This window comes from Bos grunniens, chromosome 13 (genome assembly GCF_055505025.1).
Source record: "Bos grunniens cultivar Pamir isolate PY7600 chromosome 13, Bosgru_T2T1.0, whole genome shotgun sequence".
Taxonomy (NCBI): Eukaryota; Metazoa; Chordata; class Mammalia; order Artiodactyla; family Bovidae; genus Bos; species Bos grunniens.
In genome coordinates, this window is record NC_141177.1 from 18267246 (window position 1) to 18285691 (window position 18446).

An 18446-nucleotide genomic window follows, 5' to 3' on the forward strand; every position below is an offset into this window, starting at 1 on the left:
GCAAGACCAGGAAGGGTGGGGGTTGTCTTGGTCTAAAGCTCTCAGCCCCTTCAGGAATGAAGTTTAGACCCTGCTGCTGCCACCCTGGACCCAAGCTGACCTCAGGAATTAGAGCAGGGCTAATGAGGCCAAGGCCTCAGATTTGATCTATTTCAGGAACATCTGTTTTATCTCCCAAGACCAGAGTCAGTATCTTGACCTTGGCTGATTGCTTGGCAAGTGGCAGAGATTAGAGAGGGACCCAGTGGGAGACAGGGACTGGCTTAGTAGCTCCAAACCACATCCTATTTGTGGTAGGCGTGACACAGCCCCAGGATATCAAGAAGTAAGGCTATCTCTTTGGAAGAGGCTTAGATAAAGAGTTGGAGGAGGAAATGGCAACTCACTCCAGTATTCTTGCCTGGAGAATTCCAAGGAGAGGAGCTTGGCAGGCTACAGTCCATGGGGTCGCAAAGAGTGGGACATGACTGAAGCAACTAACGCACTTAGATAAAGAGAAAGTGCTCTCCCTGTTTTGGGTTCCAGAGGCAGGCTGAGCCCCATAAGGGATGCTTCACACCCTCTTCTAATCCTCAAGCCTTCTTATCTACTGGCCCTGAGGCACAAGGCCTGCATCCACAATCCAAATTCACTCCAGCAGCCTGGGCTTGCCTCCCTGGGGATGTCACACGCCCCATTTGACTCCCATACTTCAGAGTCAAACACAGAGTAACACACAGGACCAAACTCCCACTTTCAAAGGCATCTGTGTTCTAATCCCTCCTTATCCCCCTAGTCAAAACCGGGTGGTCCACCCAGCCCATCAGCCTTCAGATGTGTCTGGCTTATCCTACCCAGAGATGGCCCACACCATATGCTTTGAAAGTTTCAATGAGTCACCAGCATTTTAAAATTGTGGCTTTTACTCTCAAATCTAGCTTTCCTCCAACAATAGGGCCCGATGCCCATGTGATTGCCGAGGGGAATAGGGACCGTTTTAGGTGGGCTCTGTCCTCTTGAACTCCCACTGAGCCCCTCTGCACCCTGTGACACCTCCCCCTCCGAAGTCAAGGATTCACTGCATAGACCACTGTGCTTGCATCACTCTCTCTTGCACTGAGTCGGATTCCCTTGTTGATGCTGTCTGCATGGCCTCAGTGGGCATCTGGGTTTGCACTCCGCACTGTGTACCCATATTCCATCTCGTGTCTCCCAGGGCCCTGTGTCCATCCCCCTCCAACACCGCCCCTCCCCAGCCCTCACCTTGTGATGTCTTCTGTCAGCTGGGCAGGGTCAGGAGGGTAGAACTTGACTGTGAAGGCAAAATTCCAGGGGCTGCCTAAGAGGAGCAGGTGGGAGAAAAGATCAGAGAGGCCCCATCTTCCCAGTGGGTGGCCCAGATGTACCATCTCATTGGCAATTTTTCAAAGTTTTCCCATAACTGCAATCTTAGGACAAACCCATAAGAAAACCTAGAACATTATTCCCACTTGACAGACAAGAAGACTGAGGCCCAGATTAAAAGACTTGTGAACTAGCAGTGGGAAGGAAGGTAGAAAGAAAACCAATGGTACATGCTAGACATGCTGTTAAATACTTTACAAACATCACTTCATTAAACCTCACAACAGCCCAGTAAACAAGTCCTATGGTCACCCCCATTTTGTAAATGAGGATGGTGAGGCCCAGGTAGCAAAATGGCCAGTCCAAGGTCACCAGCTCGGAAGTGCCAATGCTAAGGTTCAGACCCACCCTGGCCACCTGGCTCCAGAGCCCACTCTCCTCTACACCAAAGTCTGTGCCCAGGACATTCATGGGAAGATAGCTAATCTAGAAAGTACCACATTAAACAGGTTTCCTGACTTTGGGTTTCTCGGAGCTCTCACTCTGCTACTGTGCCTTGTACCTCTTAAAGGGGGGACATGCATTCAGGAGTTTCCAAAGCCCATTTGACCTGCTGCGTCCATTTGTCACCGGGCCTCCTTCCATATTAATGTTTCTCAGAACAGACAGTGCAAAACTCTGTCCTATCTGATGTTGACTCCATCTCAAATGGATTATAAATGAGACTGAAAGGCAAATATAATGGGCTAAAAGTAACAAAAAACATTTCACTGGGATAAATGTTAACCTCCACATTTAGCTACGAAAAATCAATGGTACACATTTAAAAAGTAAAGAAAAATAAAGGCTGGGGTTTTAGCTAGAGGAAAGCTCTGCGAGCCAAGAAAAGGGATGACCACTTAAGAAGCAGGGGTGGGAAGGGAGGAGGCCTTGATGAAAGGCCATAGTCCAGGACAATGGTCAGACGGCCCCAATGGAGTATTTGGGGCTCCAAGTTCTAAAAGAACCCCCAACAGGGACTTTCTCAGTGGTCCATTGGCTAAGACTTCATGCTCCCAATGCAGGGGGCCCAGGTTCAATCCCTGGTTAGGGAACTAGATCCCACATGCTGTAACTAAGAGTTCTCACGCAGCAATGAAGATCAAAGATTCTGTATGCCACAACTAATACCTGGCATGGCAAAATAAATAAATATTTTTTTAATTAATTAATTGAATTTTTAAAAAAAGGACCCCTGACAAAGTGAGAAAGCAAGGCCCATCCAGGACATGGCCATGGCCAGGAAGGGCTGGTGACCACACCTTCACTACCATCCTGTCCCTGTGGTCATCACCATCTTCATAGCTGTCGTGTCTCCCAAACTTACTAAGTGCTGGTTGCTTGGCTTGCTAAGAACTTTCTATGTGTTTTTTGGAACTTAATCTTTATAATGTCCTGAGGTACACTTTTCTTTTAATAGATGAAGATTTTGAGAGGTTAAGTCATCCTCCCAGGATCACCCAGCCAGTCAGTGGTAGAAAATAAGTCTAGCCTCTGATCCCAAGACCCCACAGCTTAGGTTCCTGATCACAGCCGACTCCTCAAGGGGAAACAATTCCTGTCTCCCGAATAATAATGGAAAAGTTCCCTGGTGGCCTACGGTTAGGATTCTGGGCTTTCACTGGGTTCAATTCCTGCCCAGGAAGCTAAGCTCCTGCAAGTGATGCAGTGCAGCCAAAAAAAAGAGAGAAAGAGAAAAAATAATGGCAATAATTAACAACAATAATAATAATGGCTAAAACAAACTGGGTGTTACTATGTGCAAGCACGTTCTAGGTATTAAACACCTAATAACTCATTTAATCCTCACAAGAACCCTAATTATAAGGGTGACCCGCACTTGATAAATGATGAGGTAGAGAACAATTAACTAACACAAGAAGTAGTGATGGAGTCAGGATTCAAATCCAGGCAGTCTGATCCATGTCTGCCCTTTTAACCATCACACCAGATTGCCTCCTACTTTGTGAAGAACCTACTCTGTGCTGGCTGTTGTCCACACTCACATCATAGAAACTTCATCGCCACCTAGCGAGGCAGGAATCATTAACCCACTTGCTAGGGAGATGCAGGAATCTGGAGAGGTAGAGGAATCGCCCCCAGTGCCCTGAGTGATGGGCACTGAGATTCAGGAGGAAATATACCAAACTCTGAAGGCCAGGACATCAGAACTCAGGTGCCAGCTTCAGAAGGCTGGGGCTGTCACAAATCAAGAAAGGGGACAGGGAATTCCCAGGTGGTCCAGTGGTTAAGATTCTGCACCCTCTTGCTGAGGGCCCGGGCTCAATTCCTGGTTGGGGAAGATTCCACAAGCCACATGATGGGGAGGGTAGAGTAGGGGATAAACAAATTGTTCCCCGGAGCCCCGGAAGACAGAACTGGGATGAAAGAGTAGAAACTGGGGAAAGGAACAGGGACTGAAGGAGGCAGCTCTGCTTCGCAATAACTTGAGGAGACCTGACTCCCTGCCCTGGGAGGGAGCTGAGACCCAAAGATTCTATCAGCAGCTTTGCATTTCCAAAGTCCTGGTCCATCTCAAACACTCTCAGCCACCGGAATGTGTTCTGACCCTCAGGCATGAGGGGCAGGCTTCCCGGCGGGGCTGAATTTCCTGGGGAGAGCCTGAAGGCCAGGCCTGGGACCCTGCTGGCTCCAGAGGAGAGGGCTCTATCTGCGAGCCTGCCTCTTTGTCTCCAACTGACAGGAGGCTACAGGAAGAATTCTCAAGCCCCCTCCTGCATAGTCAGCTGGCATCCCTAGACCCAGCTGCCTGCTGTCATGGCAACAGGCTTGGCTATAGCCTTCCAGCCAGGGGACCAGGGAGCCCAAGCACAGCCAAGGGGGCGGAGCCCCTGGTGGAGGCATCTCTGCCTCCAGGCTCCAAGTCCCCACCTACTGGATATCCCCATGGCTGAGGCCACCTACCTCTCCCTTCTGCCATTTGAAGGCTTCCTTGTCCCTCCCAATATGCCTTGCTTTCCCCTCTGGGCCAGAAAAGACAGGTTGTTGGCCTGCTCATCTGTCTTCGCTCCAGGCCTTGAAGAGTGCAGGATGGTATTGGGAGGCCAGGGCTGGAGACCTGGCGTGGCCAATACCTCACTCTGTGATCTTTAACTGCCTTTTTCAGGGCCTCAGTTACTCATTATTAAATACAGGACACGTTCACTACCGATCAGTTGGCAGCAGCCTAGAGTGCAATGCGGACAAGGATTCTGAGTCAAAGGTCACTGATCACCCAAGACAACACTGGTCCTGCACAGGAGGGTGGCTGTTCTGAGGGCCATCAGTTTGCTCCCTGGTCTTAGATGACTCTGTAAGTCCCTTCTGGGCTTGCAGACCTGGGCTGCCTAGGGCTGACATCCTGAATACTCCTCTGCTAACATGCTATGTGACTCCAGACAGTCATTCCTCTCATCCAGGCTTCAGGCTCCTCGTCTCTACAGTAATATCCTGCCTTCCCTAAGATCTGCCACGCAGAGCAAATGAACTCATGGGTCTGAATGCATTTCCCCAAGAAGGATGGAGTCCCCACCACGTTCCCACCAAGGCAGGTCACTCACTCCGGATCTGCTTCTTGATTTCCTTGGAGGGGTCCAGCCAGTTCTGCAGGAGAAGACAAGAGGTCCTTAGAGGGAGCTGGGAGAGGGGACGTGGGTAGGGTGAGGAGACAGAAATATCCTGAAGCGCCCTGCAGACAGCGCCCCAGCAGGGAACACCCTTTCCTGGGTGAGCAGTCTGGGTCATTTCCCTTGGGATTGGGAGGTGAGGGAATGAGGCCTGGCTTCAGGCAGGACTGGGAACCTGGGGCCCTGGGCCTAGCATTGCCCTGAGGCAGCAAGGTGAACAGGTAATGCAGCTGGCATGGGTGCAAGGAGGAAATTCAGATAGGAGTGTCCCAAGGGTGGGGAGGAGGCACCGGGGTTATTTCCCCAGGAAGCCACGTCACGGCTCTCCAGATACTCATCCGGGGCTGACCTGCAGGTCCCAAGGAAGGACCAGCACACAGCGGAGACAGAGAACTGAGGATAGACAGGGATGGATGAACCCTGGGGTTGTGCAAACAGGAGGTGCCTAGTGGGGACTTCCTTGGCAGTCCAGTGGTTAAGAGGTCACCTTCCAATGCAGGCATGCGGGTTAGATCCCTGATCAGGGATTTAAAATCCCACATGCCCCGCAGCCAAAAAACCAAAACATAAAACAGAAGCAGTATTGAAACAAATTCAATAAAGACTTTAAAATGGTTCTACATCCCCCCAAAAAAGACAAGGTGCCTAATGAAGGTCTGAGGATTGATGGAAGCCATAGGATGCGGCCAGGCCAACAGGGGCTTAAGAGAAGACGTGTCCCCGCAGCAGACCTTTCAGCCAACTCCGCTCCCCAGCCCAGGTACCTTCTGACTGTCGGCATCACAGAAGGTCAGGCCAAAGTAGTCCTTCTCCAAGAGGTTGAGGTGCTCACAGACCAGGTCAAACAGCACCTGGCCCCGACCGTGTTTCTAGAGAGAGAAGCAGAGATGCCATGAGGCTGGAACACACGTCAGGGTGGGGCGGGGAGGTGCCCCAGGCTCCACCAGGACGACGTGAAAACCCCCAAGAGGCTTCCAGCGTCTGGGGAGGATCTCAGAGCTCCTGTCTCCCACCGGGCTCTGCTCACCAAGTCCAAAGGGACCCTGGGGGAACACTAATCCCAGCCCATCCACTGCCTTCGTCCAAGCCCTCCTGGGGTCCTCCTAGCACTTAATCTTCTTGGGGGGAAGCCAGAGTGACGTCAGGGTGTGACTGACTTCTCCTTCCTGTACAGTGAGTAAGAGAAACAGTCTAAGTTGGACCCAAGGAGGAGAAAACCAAAAATCTGAACTTTGGATGTGAGAGGAAGAGACAAGCTGCCTGACAGGTCACGGCTGTGGGCAGGGGAGGAGAGGAGGGCCTGGGACTCAGTGTCACAGAGTAACTCTCCTCCAGGGTCCCTCCCCTTACACTAAGGGGGCGCCCCCCATCCAAGCAGCAAGAGAGTTTCTTCAGGCGGTCACAGTACCTAAACCAGCTTCAGATGGAAGCAGCACTGTGGGAGTCACCTTCTCCCCTAGCTCCCATCATCCGTGCGTGGCATCTCTCTGGGCACCATCCAGGTCTGAGGATTAGGAAGGACAAAGCCCAGAACTTGTGGGTACCCAACCCACAGGTGTGAAGACGAGCACCAACAGAGGCAAGTGAAGCAGTCACTACCCAAAGAGACAGGGGGCTCCAGGGAGGTGGGGAGGCCCCTGCAAGGTCTGGCAGAGTCACTGGGATCAGGGCTGACTGTGGGAACGGCTGAAAAACCAAGGGATTTTTGGGTTTTGGGCCTTTTTTGAAGGAGGCCTTCAGAGAAAGCGGCCTCGGTCAAACCCTCACACTCTCCTAGGGCAGCTGAAACAGCACCGTGGGGCCAGCATGGGCAGAAGAGAAGAGGGAGAGGATATCCCTCTCTTTTGGCCAGGATATCCACCCTGCAACCCTTCTGTGGAAGAAATAAATATCAAAAAAAAAAAAAAAAGAAACCCCAACTCTGAAAAGAAGACAGAACCAGCCTCCCAGAGCTTAGAAGTCAGTCAGTCCCTTAAGACCAGGGCTCAGAGGCTGGGGTGGGGTAGGGGGAAACTGGTGGCTCTTGTAACTCTCAGCAGTAAGGCCACCCTCTGGACCCTTCCATGTATGTGGACGGGCCAGGAATGGCACCTGGACGGGGGCAGAACCTCTAAGGGGGCAGTCAGAGTTCAGAATTCGAGTGGGAGTTCCAGCCAACATAGGAAAGGGAGACGCTAAATGTGGAGCCAGGAGGGCTGACCCCAGAGAAGAGGTGTCCTCCCTGCCACCCACTAGGGGACAGAACCATGCCACGGGGTTTCTACAAAGCCTGTGGGGAGCAGTCCTTCCCATGCGCCGCCTCCCTATGCCTGGGGGACACCTTACCATGGAACCCTCGAGTGACCAGTTTGTCCTGGTGCCCTGGACAGGGTGGTTCACAGGGAGAACCCCTCTCCCCATCCAATAAATACATGAAAATGATTCTAGTCAAAACCTCAGTATCTACAGGGTGAGATAGAAGAGCCCAGGTCCTACCAGGCTACAGATCAGCCCCTAGACAGTGAATCCTACCCAAGGTACAGCCACCCTAAGAAGGCTTTTCCTGGTGCCAGGAAATTAGAGCCTCATCTAATTCTATGTACAATCATAAGAGCCCTCTCTAGGCCTTGGTGACAGGGTCTAGGCAAAGGAGGGCTGGCCTATCATCTACACGGCAGTCGGTCCAGGCCTCCATTAAGAATGGACGCCCTCTGGCTTGGCCCAGGCTGAGTGCCCAGAGGCCTGTCCTGGCTCCGAGGCCAGTGGGCTGGGGCTGGGCTGTGGCTCCCTACCTCCACCTCGCACTCATACTCAGAAGCATCGAGCAGAGTGACTCGGCAGACGGCGCTCTTGTACTTCTTGGCAATCTTCTGGGGTGACTTCTGGGCCTTGCTGGGTGTGGTCCTCTCTGACAGGCCATCGGCCTCCCCGTAGTCCTTCTCCTCCATGTCTAGGCTCTGCAAGTCCAACCAAGGGAAGGATTTGGTCAATGAGCTTGACACCATAGCATTTCATCCAAATGAGATGCAATGAGGAAGCAGCTGGAGCTAAGACAGACTCCAAAATGAGAGCCATGGCCCTCTAAGAACACCCCCAGGTGACACCCCCATCTAAAGTGCAGGAGGAGAGTCAGCACTGCGTACAATGGGTGGGTTCATAAGAGGGGTCCACTGCGTCCCTGCAGGCAGAAGCATCCCACAGAACCAAACCCAGAGGCCAGAGCTATCCTTTCTCCTTAGACAAACAGTGCATGAGTTACCAGGGCTTGGTCTCCTCCTTCCCAGTCTGTCACTGGGCCAAGCATGAGGTTTTGTTGTTGTTTAGTCACTAAGTTGTGTTCGACTTGTTTGCAACCCCATGGATTGTAGCCCCTGCCGGGGTCCTCTGTCAATGGGATGTCCCAGGCAAGAATACTGGAATGCGTTGCCATTTCCTTCTCCAGGGGATCTTCCCGACCCAGGGATCAAATCTGAGTCTCCTGCATTGGCAGGTGGGTTCTTTACCACTGAGCCACCAGTGGCTAGGACTGACCTAATGGAAGGAAGGGAGGTCAGAGTCCTGCATATCAGTCCTAACTCTGCAACAGATAACCTCAATGATATTGGCTGGGTTACCTGTTGTGAATTAAGGGAGGTGTGAACTCAATGGCTAGATGACCCCCCCCCCACCAAATCCTTTGTCTCTTTATTATTTTGTTTATTTTAAGTTTTTCTTTTTTGACTGTGCTAGGTCTTTGTTGCAGTGAGCAGGCTCTTTAACTGCAGTGTGGGCTTAGCTGCTCTGTGCATGTGGGATTTTAGTTTCTTTACCAGGGATCAAACCTGCGTCCCTTGCATTGGAAAGCATATTCTTAACCACTGGACCACCAGGGAAGCCCCTCCTTGTCTCTTTAGATGATGAATTTTGCTCTGGAGTCACACCAGGCCTGCCCAGCTAGAATGGACAGCTTGAGGGAATAGGAAAATGAGGTTGAAGGAACACAGATTTTTCAACATCAGATCTAGATTTGACTTGGGACTTCCCTGGCAGTCCAGTGGTTAAGACTCTATGTTTCAACTGCAGAAGGCGTGAGTTCAGTCCCTGGTCAGGGAACTAAGATCCTGCATGCCATGTAGTGCAGCCAATATAGATAGACAGATAGGTAGATAGATAGACACAGATTTGACTTGCACTTCTGTCACTTTATGCTTCCCTGGTGGCTCAGATGGCAAAGAATCCACCTGCAATGTGGGAGACCTGGGTTTGATCCCTGGGTTGGGAAGATCTCCTGGAGGGGGGCATGGCCCTCCTCCAGTATTCTTGCCTGGAGAATCCCCATGGACAGAGGAGCCTGGCAGACTACAGTCCATGGGGTCACAAAGAGTTGGATGTGACTGAGCGGCGAAGCACACAGCACTTTATAGCGATGTGACTCCATCCTGCTGAGGCTCTGTTTCCCCCACTGTAACGTGGGGAAATGAACAGTTATCTCCTGAGGTCCTGGAGAATAAAATGTAAAAACGAACACGATGGCCCCTGCACAGTGCTTCGCACGTCGTGGGTCAACAGTACACCCTGGTTCCCTTCTTTCCCCGCTCCCGGGCACACACCTGTTCTGCAGGCCGAGCGTCCTGCTGGGGCGGCTGCTTCTCATTGGAGTTGGCCTCGAGATGGCCGTGGCCCACGGGGGTCACAGGGGTGGTCGCTGCAGCGGCTGCTTCAGGCTGCTGCGGGGCCTCCTCCTGAGCCTTCTTCACCTCAGAATCAGGGCCTGTCTCTGTTGTCATGGTGACCAGCACGCCTGCATTGGCATGAAGGAGAGAATGTGATGAGAGAGAGGGGCAGCGAGGGCATGACAGAACAGAGCGAGGGGGACAGGAACCACACGCCGAGAGAGACAGATGGAGACAAATGGACAAAGAGCCACAGAGAGAAGGGGGAGGAGGGAGAGACAGAGGAAGGGAGGATGGGGAGAGAGTCCAAAGAAGTGAGGGGTCAGCGGCAGCAGCTGAGGTCACAGACCCCCACCCACCCTTTGCCCATATAGCTCCTCAGGGACTCCAGTCTCTTGGCCCAGGTCTGGAATCAGGGCCCTTCCTGGGGACAAGGAGAGTCTCTCCAGGGGGCCCCACTCTGCCAAGAGCACCAGGAACAGTCAGGGACCACCGCCAGGCAGGCCCTGGGCCCGGCTGTCCCTCCTACCACAGCACCTGGCACACGGCAGCCCCTCAGCCAATGCTGGATAAACTGAACTCGACCCAAAGAGCCCTAAGCTCCCAGTCCTTCCAGCTCCAACATTAGGCAAGGCTCTTCATGGCCCAAGCCTCAATAACTGCTGCCCCCTGACTCCACGGGGATGCGGTCAGGATGGATCTAAAGGGGTAAGACAGGTCCTCTTAACAAACGCATAGCCCTGATGATGTCAAAGACGGAGATATGGGCTCAGGCCCCACGTCTGCTACAAATGGGCAGTCAGCTCGTCTCACTAGGACTCATCCCAAAAGCGAGGGACTCAGAAATTATCTCTGCGACAGACTATTCTTATCATTTCCCCCTTGAAGCAGGAAATGAGATTTCAGAGAATCAAGGACCTACTGCCCAGCTGCTCTTTGGAATAAGCAAATTGCAAAGAGAGAAAAGGAGAGAGAGAGAGCATGGCATGGTCCCACTTATATATATAAAAATATATATATAATTATATATAATATAATTTATATTATATTTAAATTATATTTAAAATTCATATTATATATTATATTTTGTAATATATTTACATATAATTATATTATAAAATTTATATATATAAATAGTACCACACCATTCTCTCTTTCTCTCCTTTTCTCTCTTTGCAGTTTGCTTATTCCAAAGAGCAGCTGGGCAGTAGGTCCTTATAAACCCCAACAATCTCAACATCTTAGTGCTTGTACGCATGTAGTAAAAGATCTGGAAGGATACTCACTAAGCTGGTAAGAGAGGTCAATAATTCGGAATTAGGTAGAGAAGAAAAAGAGAGTTCCATAGGGCATGATAAGAGAGGGAACTTCATTTTTAACTTCATATACTTTGGAATTACTTGTATAATTTTAAAAATACACACACACACATATACATATATTTAACTCACAAGTTGTTTGTTTTTAGGAAAGCAAAAGAAGCCATTTCTGATCCCCTTCGGTGAAAACACATCTCTCAAAAAAAAAACAAAAAACAAACAACAGTTTGGAGCTAAAACCTGGAAACAGAAATGAGCAGGAACCCTCACCTGCTGAGTCTAGAGCCTTCTCTAAATCCATCACTTTAAAAGAGAAAGATCCAGATGAGATTTGGCAGGTCCCTTCCCCACCCCACCCACCGTGGGGGCCTTTGACAGGCAGATGCCAACAGATACAGGATCCACCCTGGGCTGAGCACATGCTCCAAGCCCCCATCTTATTACCCCCACTGCCTTTAGGAGCCACCAGCCCCGCCCAAAGCAAAGGGCACTGAACAGAAAGTCAAGGGCCCTGAGCACCCCCACTCAGCCACCCAACGTCTCCAGGGCCCAAGATAGGTCATGAGCATCCTCATTCCCCACCTTATGGATAATGAGCCGAGCGCTTTGTAAGCTGGAGCTTGTAGCACAAATGAGAAGGTCTGGTGTTATGGATGCTGTTGTTAAGAAGATGAGGAGGAAAGGAAGGCCTTGGTCCACGTGGCCTCATCCCCACCCAGAAATGCTTTCCACTCACATCATTACCCTGGGCTTTATGGTTATAACTTAAAGCCATCGTTAAATAAAAGCTCTGTTGCTTACATGACGCTAAGTGCTGACTCAGTGCCAGAACACAAAGCCACAGAGCTGCTCCAGGGGGATGGCGCACAGCCTCATGAGGTCAAACTGAGATGAATCTGCCCGATCTGGATTTCTTCTAAGCCTGCACTGGAGATATCAGGCATTATGCTAGATAAGGCCTACAGGGAAGAACTCTTCAAATAAATGCCTGCTTAATTTTGCTTCAAAAAAAAAAAAAAAATCCACAGACTAATCTGTATATTTTGTGCTGGGAGAAGCAGAATCCACACACCCCTCATGGGTTCAGGCAGCCCAGAGGCTCCAGGACATCTCCTCCTGCCTCTGCTTCAGTCTCATTTCAGCCTGGACTCGCTGAACCTTCACCAGGGCCTGCATCATCTTGGAAATAGCCAGCCAAGTAATCTTAAATAAATATCCCAGGCTTTCACCGCCCAGGTCTCCAGCAGAGGCTGCTGGCATGACTGCTCGGTGCTGGCAGAACCCACAGATGAGAGGAGCTGGAAGCTTCTGAGATAATTCAGTCTCCTCCTCTTCTTTTACAGGTGAGAGCCAGAGAGCAAAAGGGGCTCGAGCAACAGTCATTTTCTCAGACAGGTTTTCCCTGGTCCCTCCCACCCACTCTCCTCCTCACCCAGCCTCCTGACTCCCCAGACCCCAGCTCCGGGTCCATTATTCTTCCCGCTGCACTCTGATGCCTCAGGCAAACCTCAACAGAATCTCAGAGGAGGAGAAAGCACTCAGCCCCGGGCTGGGAGCCAAGGCAGCAGCATGAGCCATGGACAAACCCTGTGGCCAGGGGCTGGTGAGATAAAAGATGGTGTGTCTGCTCTAGAGAGTGAAAAGACGTGATGTACAAAATCACGGAGGACACCTGAGTGAAAAGCATGACACACAACAGTTTGTACAGATCGACCCTCTTTTACCTAATACACACGTACAGATACAGAAAATTCAGCAAAGGGGACTTCCCTGGTGGTCCAGTGACTGAGACTCTGCACTCCCAATGCAGGGGGACCAGGTTCAATCCCTGGTTAGGGAAAACTAGATTTCCCCATGCCACAACTAAGAGTTCTCATGCTGTAACTAGAGATCCCAAGTGCTATAAATAAGACCAGGTGCAGCCAAAAGGATAAATACTTTAAGAAAAAAAGAAAATTCAGCAAAATATTAACTATGGCTGTTTCTAGAAGGCGGGTATACAAATTATTTTGTTTCTTCTTTCTGTTTAACTGTAGTTCTCGTTTTTCTCTACTACACTTGGAGATTTCTTGAATGATTTTAAAAAAACAACTAGAAGTCAAAAAATAAATGTTTCCAATGCACATGGTCTGGTATGACAGGATGAGACAGAGATAAATAAAATCTGTTTAAACCTAAAAGAAAATTTGTGAATTAAAAAGAAAAATCACATTATTATTTTTTAAATCTGTGATGAGGAGAACCTTCTTCATCTCACAAGTCTGGGGATAATGGCATGGTTCTCTCACTGGGGCCCAGAAAGTGAGCCAAGAACCTGACCTTGGCTTCTGCCACAGCTAGTCACATGGGCACAGTTCTGCCCAGGACCAGGTCAGCACAGACTGATGGAACCCACTGGGCGGACAAGCTGCCCAGGCACTGCAGCGGACCCAGAGGACCGTGTGCTGGTTCCCATGGAGCTCCCTGCCACATGGGAGGTTGATACTCACCCAGAATGTGACATAGATTTGCCCGTGTACATTTCAGCCTCTAGAAGATTCTAGGACCTGGTGATTAGCAGTATGGCCTGGGGTTTCCAAGGAAGACTTATAGGGTAGAGAGTGCAGGGTGAGCTGGAGTTAGGTTTTGAAAAGAGGGAGACTCTAGACAGGTGATGGCAGGGAGGACATTTGGACTAGGTCACCATGTGGGCAAATGCCCAGATGTGGGAACAAGAAGGGATGTGCAGAGGACAGGGAGTCTTGACCTCTTGTTTTTTTCCATATCTAGTTATTTGGCTGCACTGAGTCTTAGTTGTGGCATGCAGACTCTTAGTTGCCATATGTGGGATCTAGTCCCCTGACCGGGAATTGAACTCTGGCCCCGTGTGTTGCGAGCGTGGAGTCTTAGCCACTGGACCACCAGTGAAGTCCCGGCATTGACAACTTGACTTCTTGGAATAAGAAGCCTATAAATGTGAGCTCCACACAGGCTGGCAGGAGGAATAGGTTTGAGTCAGGGAGAAATGAAGAAGCTGGAGGTGGATGGGGTGGGGGGCGGTGTGGGGGACGGCAGCTTTGCAAGACTCAGAAATGTTACTCTGCTGCAAAGGGTAAGACTCCTGTCACCGAGCCATTGCAGGCCAGGCCTAGCGTCAAAGACCCTATGCATAGTCATCCCATGGACCCCTCCATGCAGGGCAGCAGGGCCAGAGGCAGACCCAGGTCAGTGAGACCTAGAACCCTCCCCCACTAGCTCCCTCTGGGACACTGGGCAAGTGACTTCACTCCTCTGAGCTTAGGTCATCTCAACCCTAACACAGAGATATTCCTCCCTCCTTCTCAGGGGGGTGATGGAGATTCGGGAAAATAGCATAAAGAGGGCACCGAATAAAACAACCCTGAGAAGATCCAGAATGACAAGCAGTAATGGGAAGCCAGAGTGGGAAGTGGTCTGCGAAGCTGGGGTTTAGAAGTGCCCACCCTGAGACGTCCCTGGTGGTCCAGTGGTTAAGACTTGGCGCTTCCACTGCAGGGGGCACAGGTTCAATCCCTGGGCCATGGTGGGGGAACTAAGATTCCACGTGCTGCATGATGAGGCCAAAACACACACACACACAAAAACCCAACAACAACTGAAAAAACAAAAAAAGAAGTGCCCACCCAGAACAGATGGAGAGAGAGACAGAGGCCAGCAAAGCCTGACTGATGACACTAACATATGAAAACCCGAACGCACAGGATTAGAAAAGGGAAAGGTCAGCCAAAGAAGGAAATGCTGACAGTGGCTGCGCCAGTCCTGTCTGGAGGTGAGGGGCCCAGTGAGGCCCAGCGTGCTTGCCTGGCCCCCTCTGGGGCCAGCTCAGCAGCCTGTCAGCCTCTGACACTCTTCAACATTGCAACCACAGGCTGGCTCCCCGGGCTCGCTTTCCGGGGGCACTAAGCAGGCTTCAGATGCTGTGGCTTTCCATCTGGGCCGCCTAGAGGGAGAGGGTGTCTCTGCCCGGAAGAGGCAACACCCACTTGGCCTGCGGTTGTACCCCCACATTAAAAGTGAATCGACTGGTTTATACATCAAGCTCTCCCACCAGGGTTAGTGTGACTCAGCACCTCTGGGTCCAGTAAATTGGATTTGTTCTTTTTCTCCAGCTCTACTTCCACCCAGGTCCAACCCACTCTCAGCTCCTGTCTGCATGGCGGCTCCATCTCTTCCACGGTCCCTTTAGCCACGTAGGCTCTCCTAGGGCTTATTCTCCACAGAGGAGCCACAGTTACGGTCCAAATGGATGTCCTCTTTAAAACCCCAATGACCTCCCATCAAAATAAAATGCAAATTCCTTACCAAAGCTCCAGGTCTCTGCATAAGGCCTCTGCTTAGCTCCCCTACTGCCACCATCACTGTGACAGAAGTGAGACACAGATTCTCTGTCTGCACCTCAGTCACGCCAGGCTTGCCCCTGTCTTGGGGCTTTGCCCTTATTGCTCCCTCCGTGTGGAAGGTGGGCTTGTCCCCTGTCTCTTGGTAGCTCTCACCCTTCGGATCTCAGTTAATGTGCCTCTTGACCACTCTGTCTAAAGTGGGTCCCTCCTTCCTTTTTTTTTTTTTTTTTTGGTTACAGCTGATTTTTTGGTTTTGCTTTATTCTGTTTTTGCCATCTTAACCACCTTTAAGTGTAACAATTCGGGACAATAATCACATTCACAGTGTTGTATAACAAACACTACTATCTACTTTCAAAAATTTTTACCACCCATCAAAAATAAACTTTACGCCCATGAAGCAAGCATGTGTTTCTTCATAAGTTCACAAATTGTTTCTACTCCTTCTCTAGAACGTAAACTCCACAAAGACAAAACTTTATGTCTTGGAGATTCCTTGGTGATCCAGGGGTTAGGATTCCTGTGCATGCACTGCAACGGGCCTGGGTTCGATCCCTGGTCAGGGAACTAAGATCCTGCAAGCTGTGCAGCATGGCCAAAAGACAACAAAAACCTTTATCTGTCTCATTTGCCATTTTCCCCAGGGCTTAGAGCAGTTCTTGATAAATAACAATGACAAAGCTAACATTTATAGAGTTTGCTATTTACCAGGCCCTGATCTAAGCATTTTACATCATTTAATCTTCATAATAACCCATAATAGGTCCTCTCAATATCTCCATTTTACAAAAGAAGGAACTAAAGCACTGAGAAGTGAACTAACTGGCCCAAGATCGTGCAGCTAGTAAACAGCAGTGTCAGAATTCAAACCCACGGAGCCTGGGGTCAGATGGATAAATGGAAAAACACATGGGTGATGGGTGGATGGAACAGCAATGAGACAAGTCAAAAGACCTGGGCTGCACTCACCTCAGGAGCCTTCCTGGCTACCAGCCAGCCAGTCTGTCCTGACAACTTATCAGACTTTTGGATGGAAAAGCAGCTGACTTTTCCATCCAAACTCCTGATATTATCATCCTTATTTGACTGATGAGGACACATGGGCCCAAAGATGCCTACCGATTTGCCCAAGGTCATAATACTGTGCCAAGACTCTCTGACTCTGAAGTCCATCCCACTACATGACATTCCAGCAGCCTCAGGGGGTTCGTCTGTACTAATTTCTCCCAGGGGTAAAACTGGCTAAGGAAAAACTTCCCAAGATTAAAAGGCAAATACACTGAGAAGAGCAGAAGTTAGAATCAGGACCACTGTTTGTTGTTTCAGTTCTGCCACTTCCTATCTGATGGGTCTTGGGCGAGTCACTTCCCCTTTGTGAGCATCAGTTTCTCCATCTGTTAAACAGGGAGGAGAGGACCTAATCGCACACTTCAGAGCAGGGCCCTGTAGAGAAAAAGGATGTTTCAGAGAACAAAAGGACTTTGAAATGCAAAAGTTACAGTCACGCTAAAGACAAGGGAGCGTGTATCACAGATGTTTATGACATGTGTTCTGGAAGCGTGTCTTTGCATACATATGCACTGCAGTGGAACCGCGTGAGGGCACGCACAGCCACGAGTATCCACGGTCATGAACAATCACTCCCCAGCCACGAAGGCTCTCTTCTAAATCTGAGACACTGACAACTTCTGTCCAGACGGTCGTGGGAATTCTGAACCAGGCAGGAACTCACAGTAGGAAGGAGTAGAGAGAGGAAGAAGGAACAGGGTGTGGAAAATGCCAAAACAAAGAGAATGCTAGGCAGAAAGTGAGAGTCTTCTGTTCTGAAAGATGTTTTCAATGATCATGGTTACCGAGATCATCCTTTCTTTTGGGGAAGTCACGGAGCACATCTTTCCCATTCCCCTAGGACCAATTCCTGGGCTGTTGATCCCCATGTGCACCCCCAGAACCATGTCCCACTCAAAGAGCCAGGAGGCTGAGCTTTTGGACTGTCCTTTGAACTCCTTTGCCTGCTGACCTCTGGTTGCCTTTGGTCAACGGGAGGCACTGGCAGGAGGTCAGAGAGTGGAAGCAGAGCGGGGAGGTATATCTCCCCAGTCGCCCTCCCTGGGGTTCTAGTGGTGGCTGAGCGGCTCTGTGACAGCTCCATGCACAAGCCCAGTAACACCAGTCCCTCCCTCTGTTCATTCAGGCCGAAGGGAGCTAATAGTTTCTGTCACCGTGAGTTTGTGGGTCCCCCTCGTGGGTTCCCTTAATCCTGCCCACAGCTTTCTTAACATCTCCAAGTTAAAGCATCTGAGTGGAATTCTGTTTTCTACCAGAATCTGACTGATACACCGTGCTGTGTGCTAAGCCGCTTCAGTCACGTCTGACTCTTTTGCAGCCCTATGGACTGTAGCCCACCAGGCTCCTCTGGCCATGGGATTCTCCAGGCAAGAATACTGGAGTGGGTTGCCATTTCTTCCTCCTCCAGAGGATCTTCCTGACCCAGGGATTGAACCTGAGTCTCTTATGTCTCCTGCAGGCAGGCAGGTTCTTTACCACTAGCGCCACCTGTGACTGATATACCACCTGACACTAAGTAGATAACACGAACTAGAGAGGGAGGGGAGGAGAAATTGGAAAGAGGCAGTATAGTCTAATGGTTAAGGACGGACTAGGCGACCAGGAGACCTTCTTGCATTCTCCCTCAATCTCACTGGGCCTCAGTGTCTTCATCTGTAAATCCACGATGATAATCTTACCCACTTACTAGGTTTACTAAGAAAACTGAATTAGACCAAACTGAAATTTGGCTCGTAAAGCACTTCCAAGCCAAAGCCCACAGTGAGTACTCAAGAAATATTAGAAACTCTCATCGTCTAAAGGCTCAAAGGTTAACAAGAGCAGAAATTACAGACTTTTGTGTTTTTTTGGCTTTTTAGGGGGTTCTCTGTGTTACACCATTTCCTACTATGAGCCTGTACTACTTTTGGAGTCAGAAAAGAGAAAGAAAAGAATTAAAAGAAAAAATACAGTGAGAGAAAGAGAGACTATGAAGATTTATTCTTCTCCCTCTGGGGATGATGTTAACTCCCATTGGGATCTCCCCAGTACAGAACATTCACTTCCTTGAGTGACAATCTCCAGGTGGACATGAATGAAATG

General features: G+C 50.1%; 1 protein-coding gene across 26 annotated transcripts in view; it reads right to left on the minus strand.

The window, feature by feature from the left end:
* The window catches only part of EPB41L1 (erythrocyte membrane protein band 4.1 like 1), a 146269-nt gene that overhangs the window by 45492 nt on the left and 82331 nt on the right, over positions 1-18446 (minus strand). For all 26 annotated transcript variants that reach the window (XM_086332049.1, XM_086332037.1, XM_086332036.1 and 23 more), the window contains 5 exons: positions 9557-9747; positions 7760-7924; positions 5753-5857; positions 4923-4965; positions 1243-1318 (listed from right to left, as the gene is read on the minus strand). In XM_086332049.1, the coding sequence (XP_086188175.1) occupies positions 1243-1318; positions 4923-4965; positions 5753-5857; positions 7760-7924; positions 9557-9733 (566 nt within the window). In that variant the 5' untranslated portion in view covers positions 9734-9747. Of the gene's footprint in view, positions 1-1242; positions 1319-4922; positions 4966-5752; positions 5858-7759; positions 7925-9556; positions 9748-18446 lie in introns of those variants that run through there.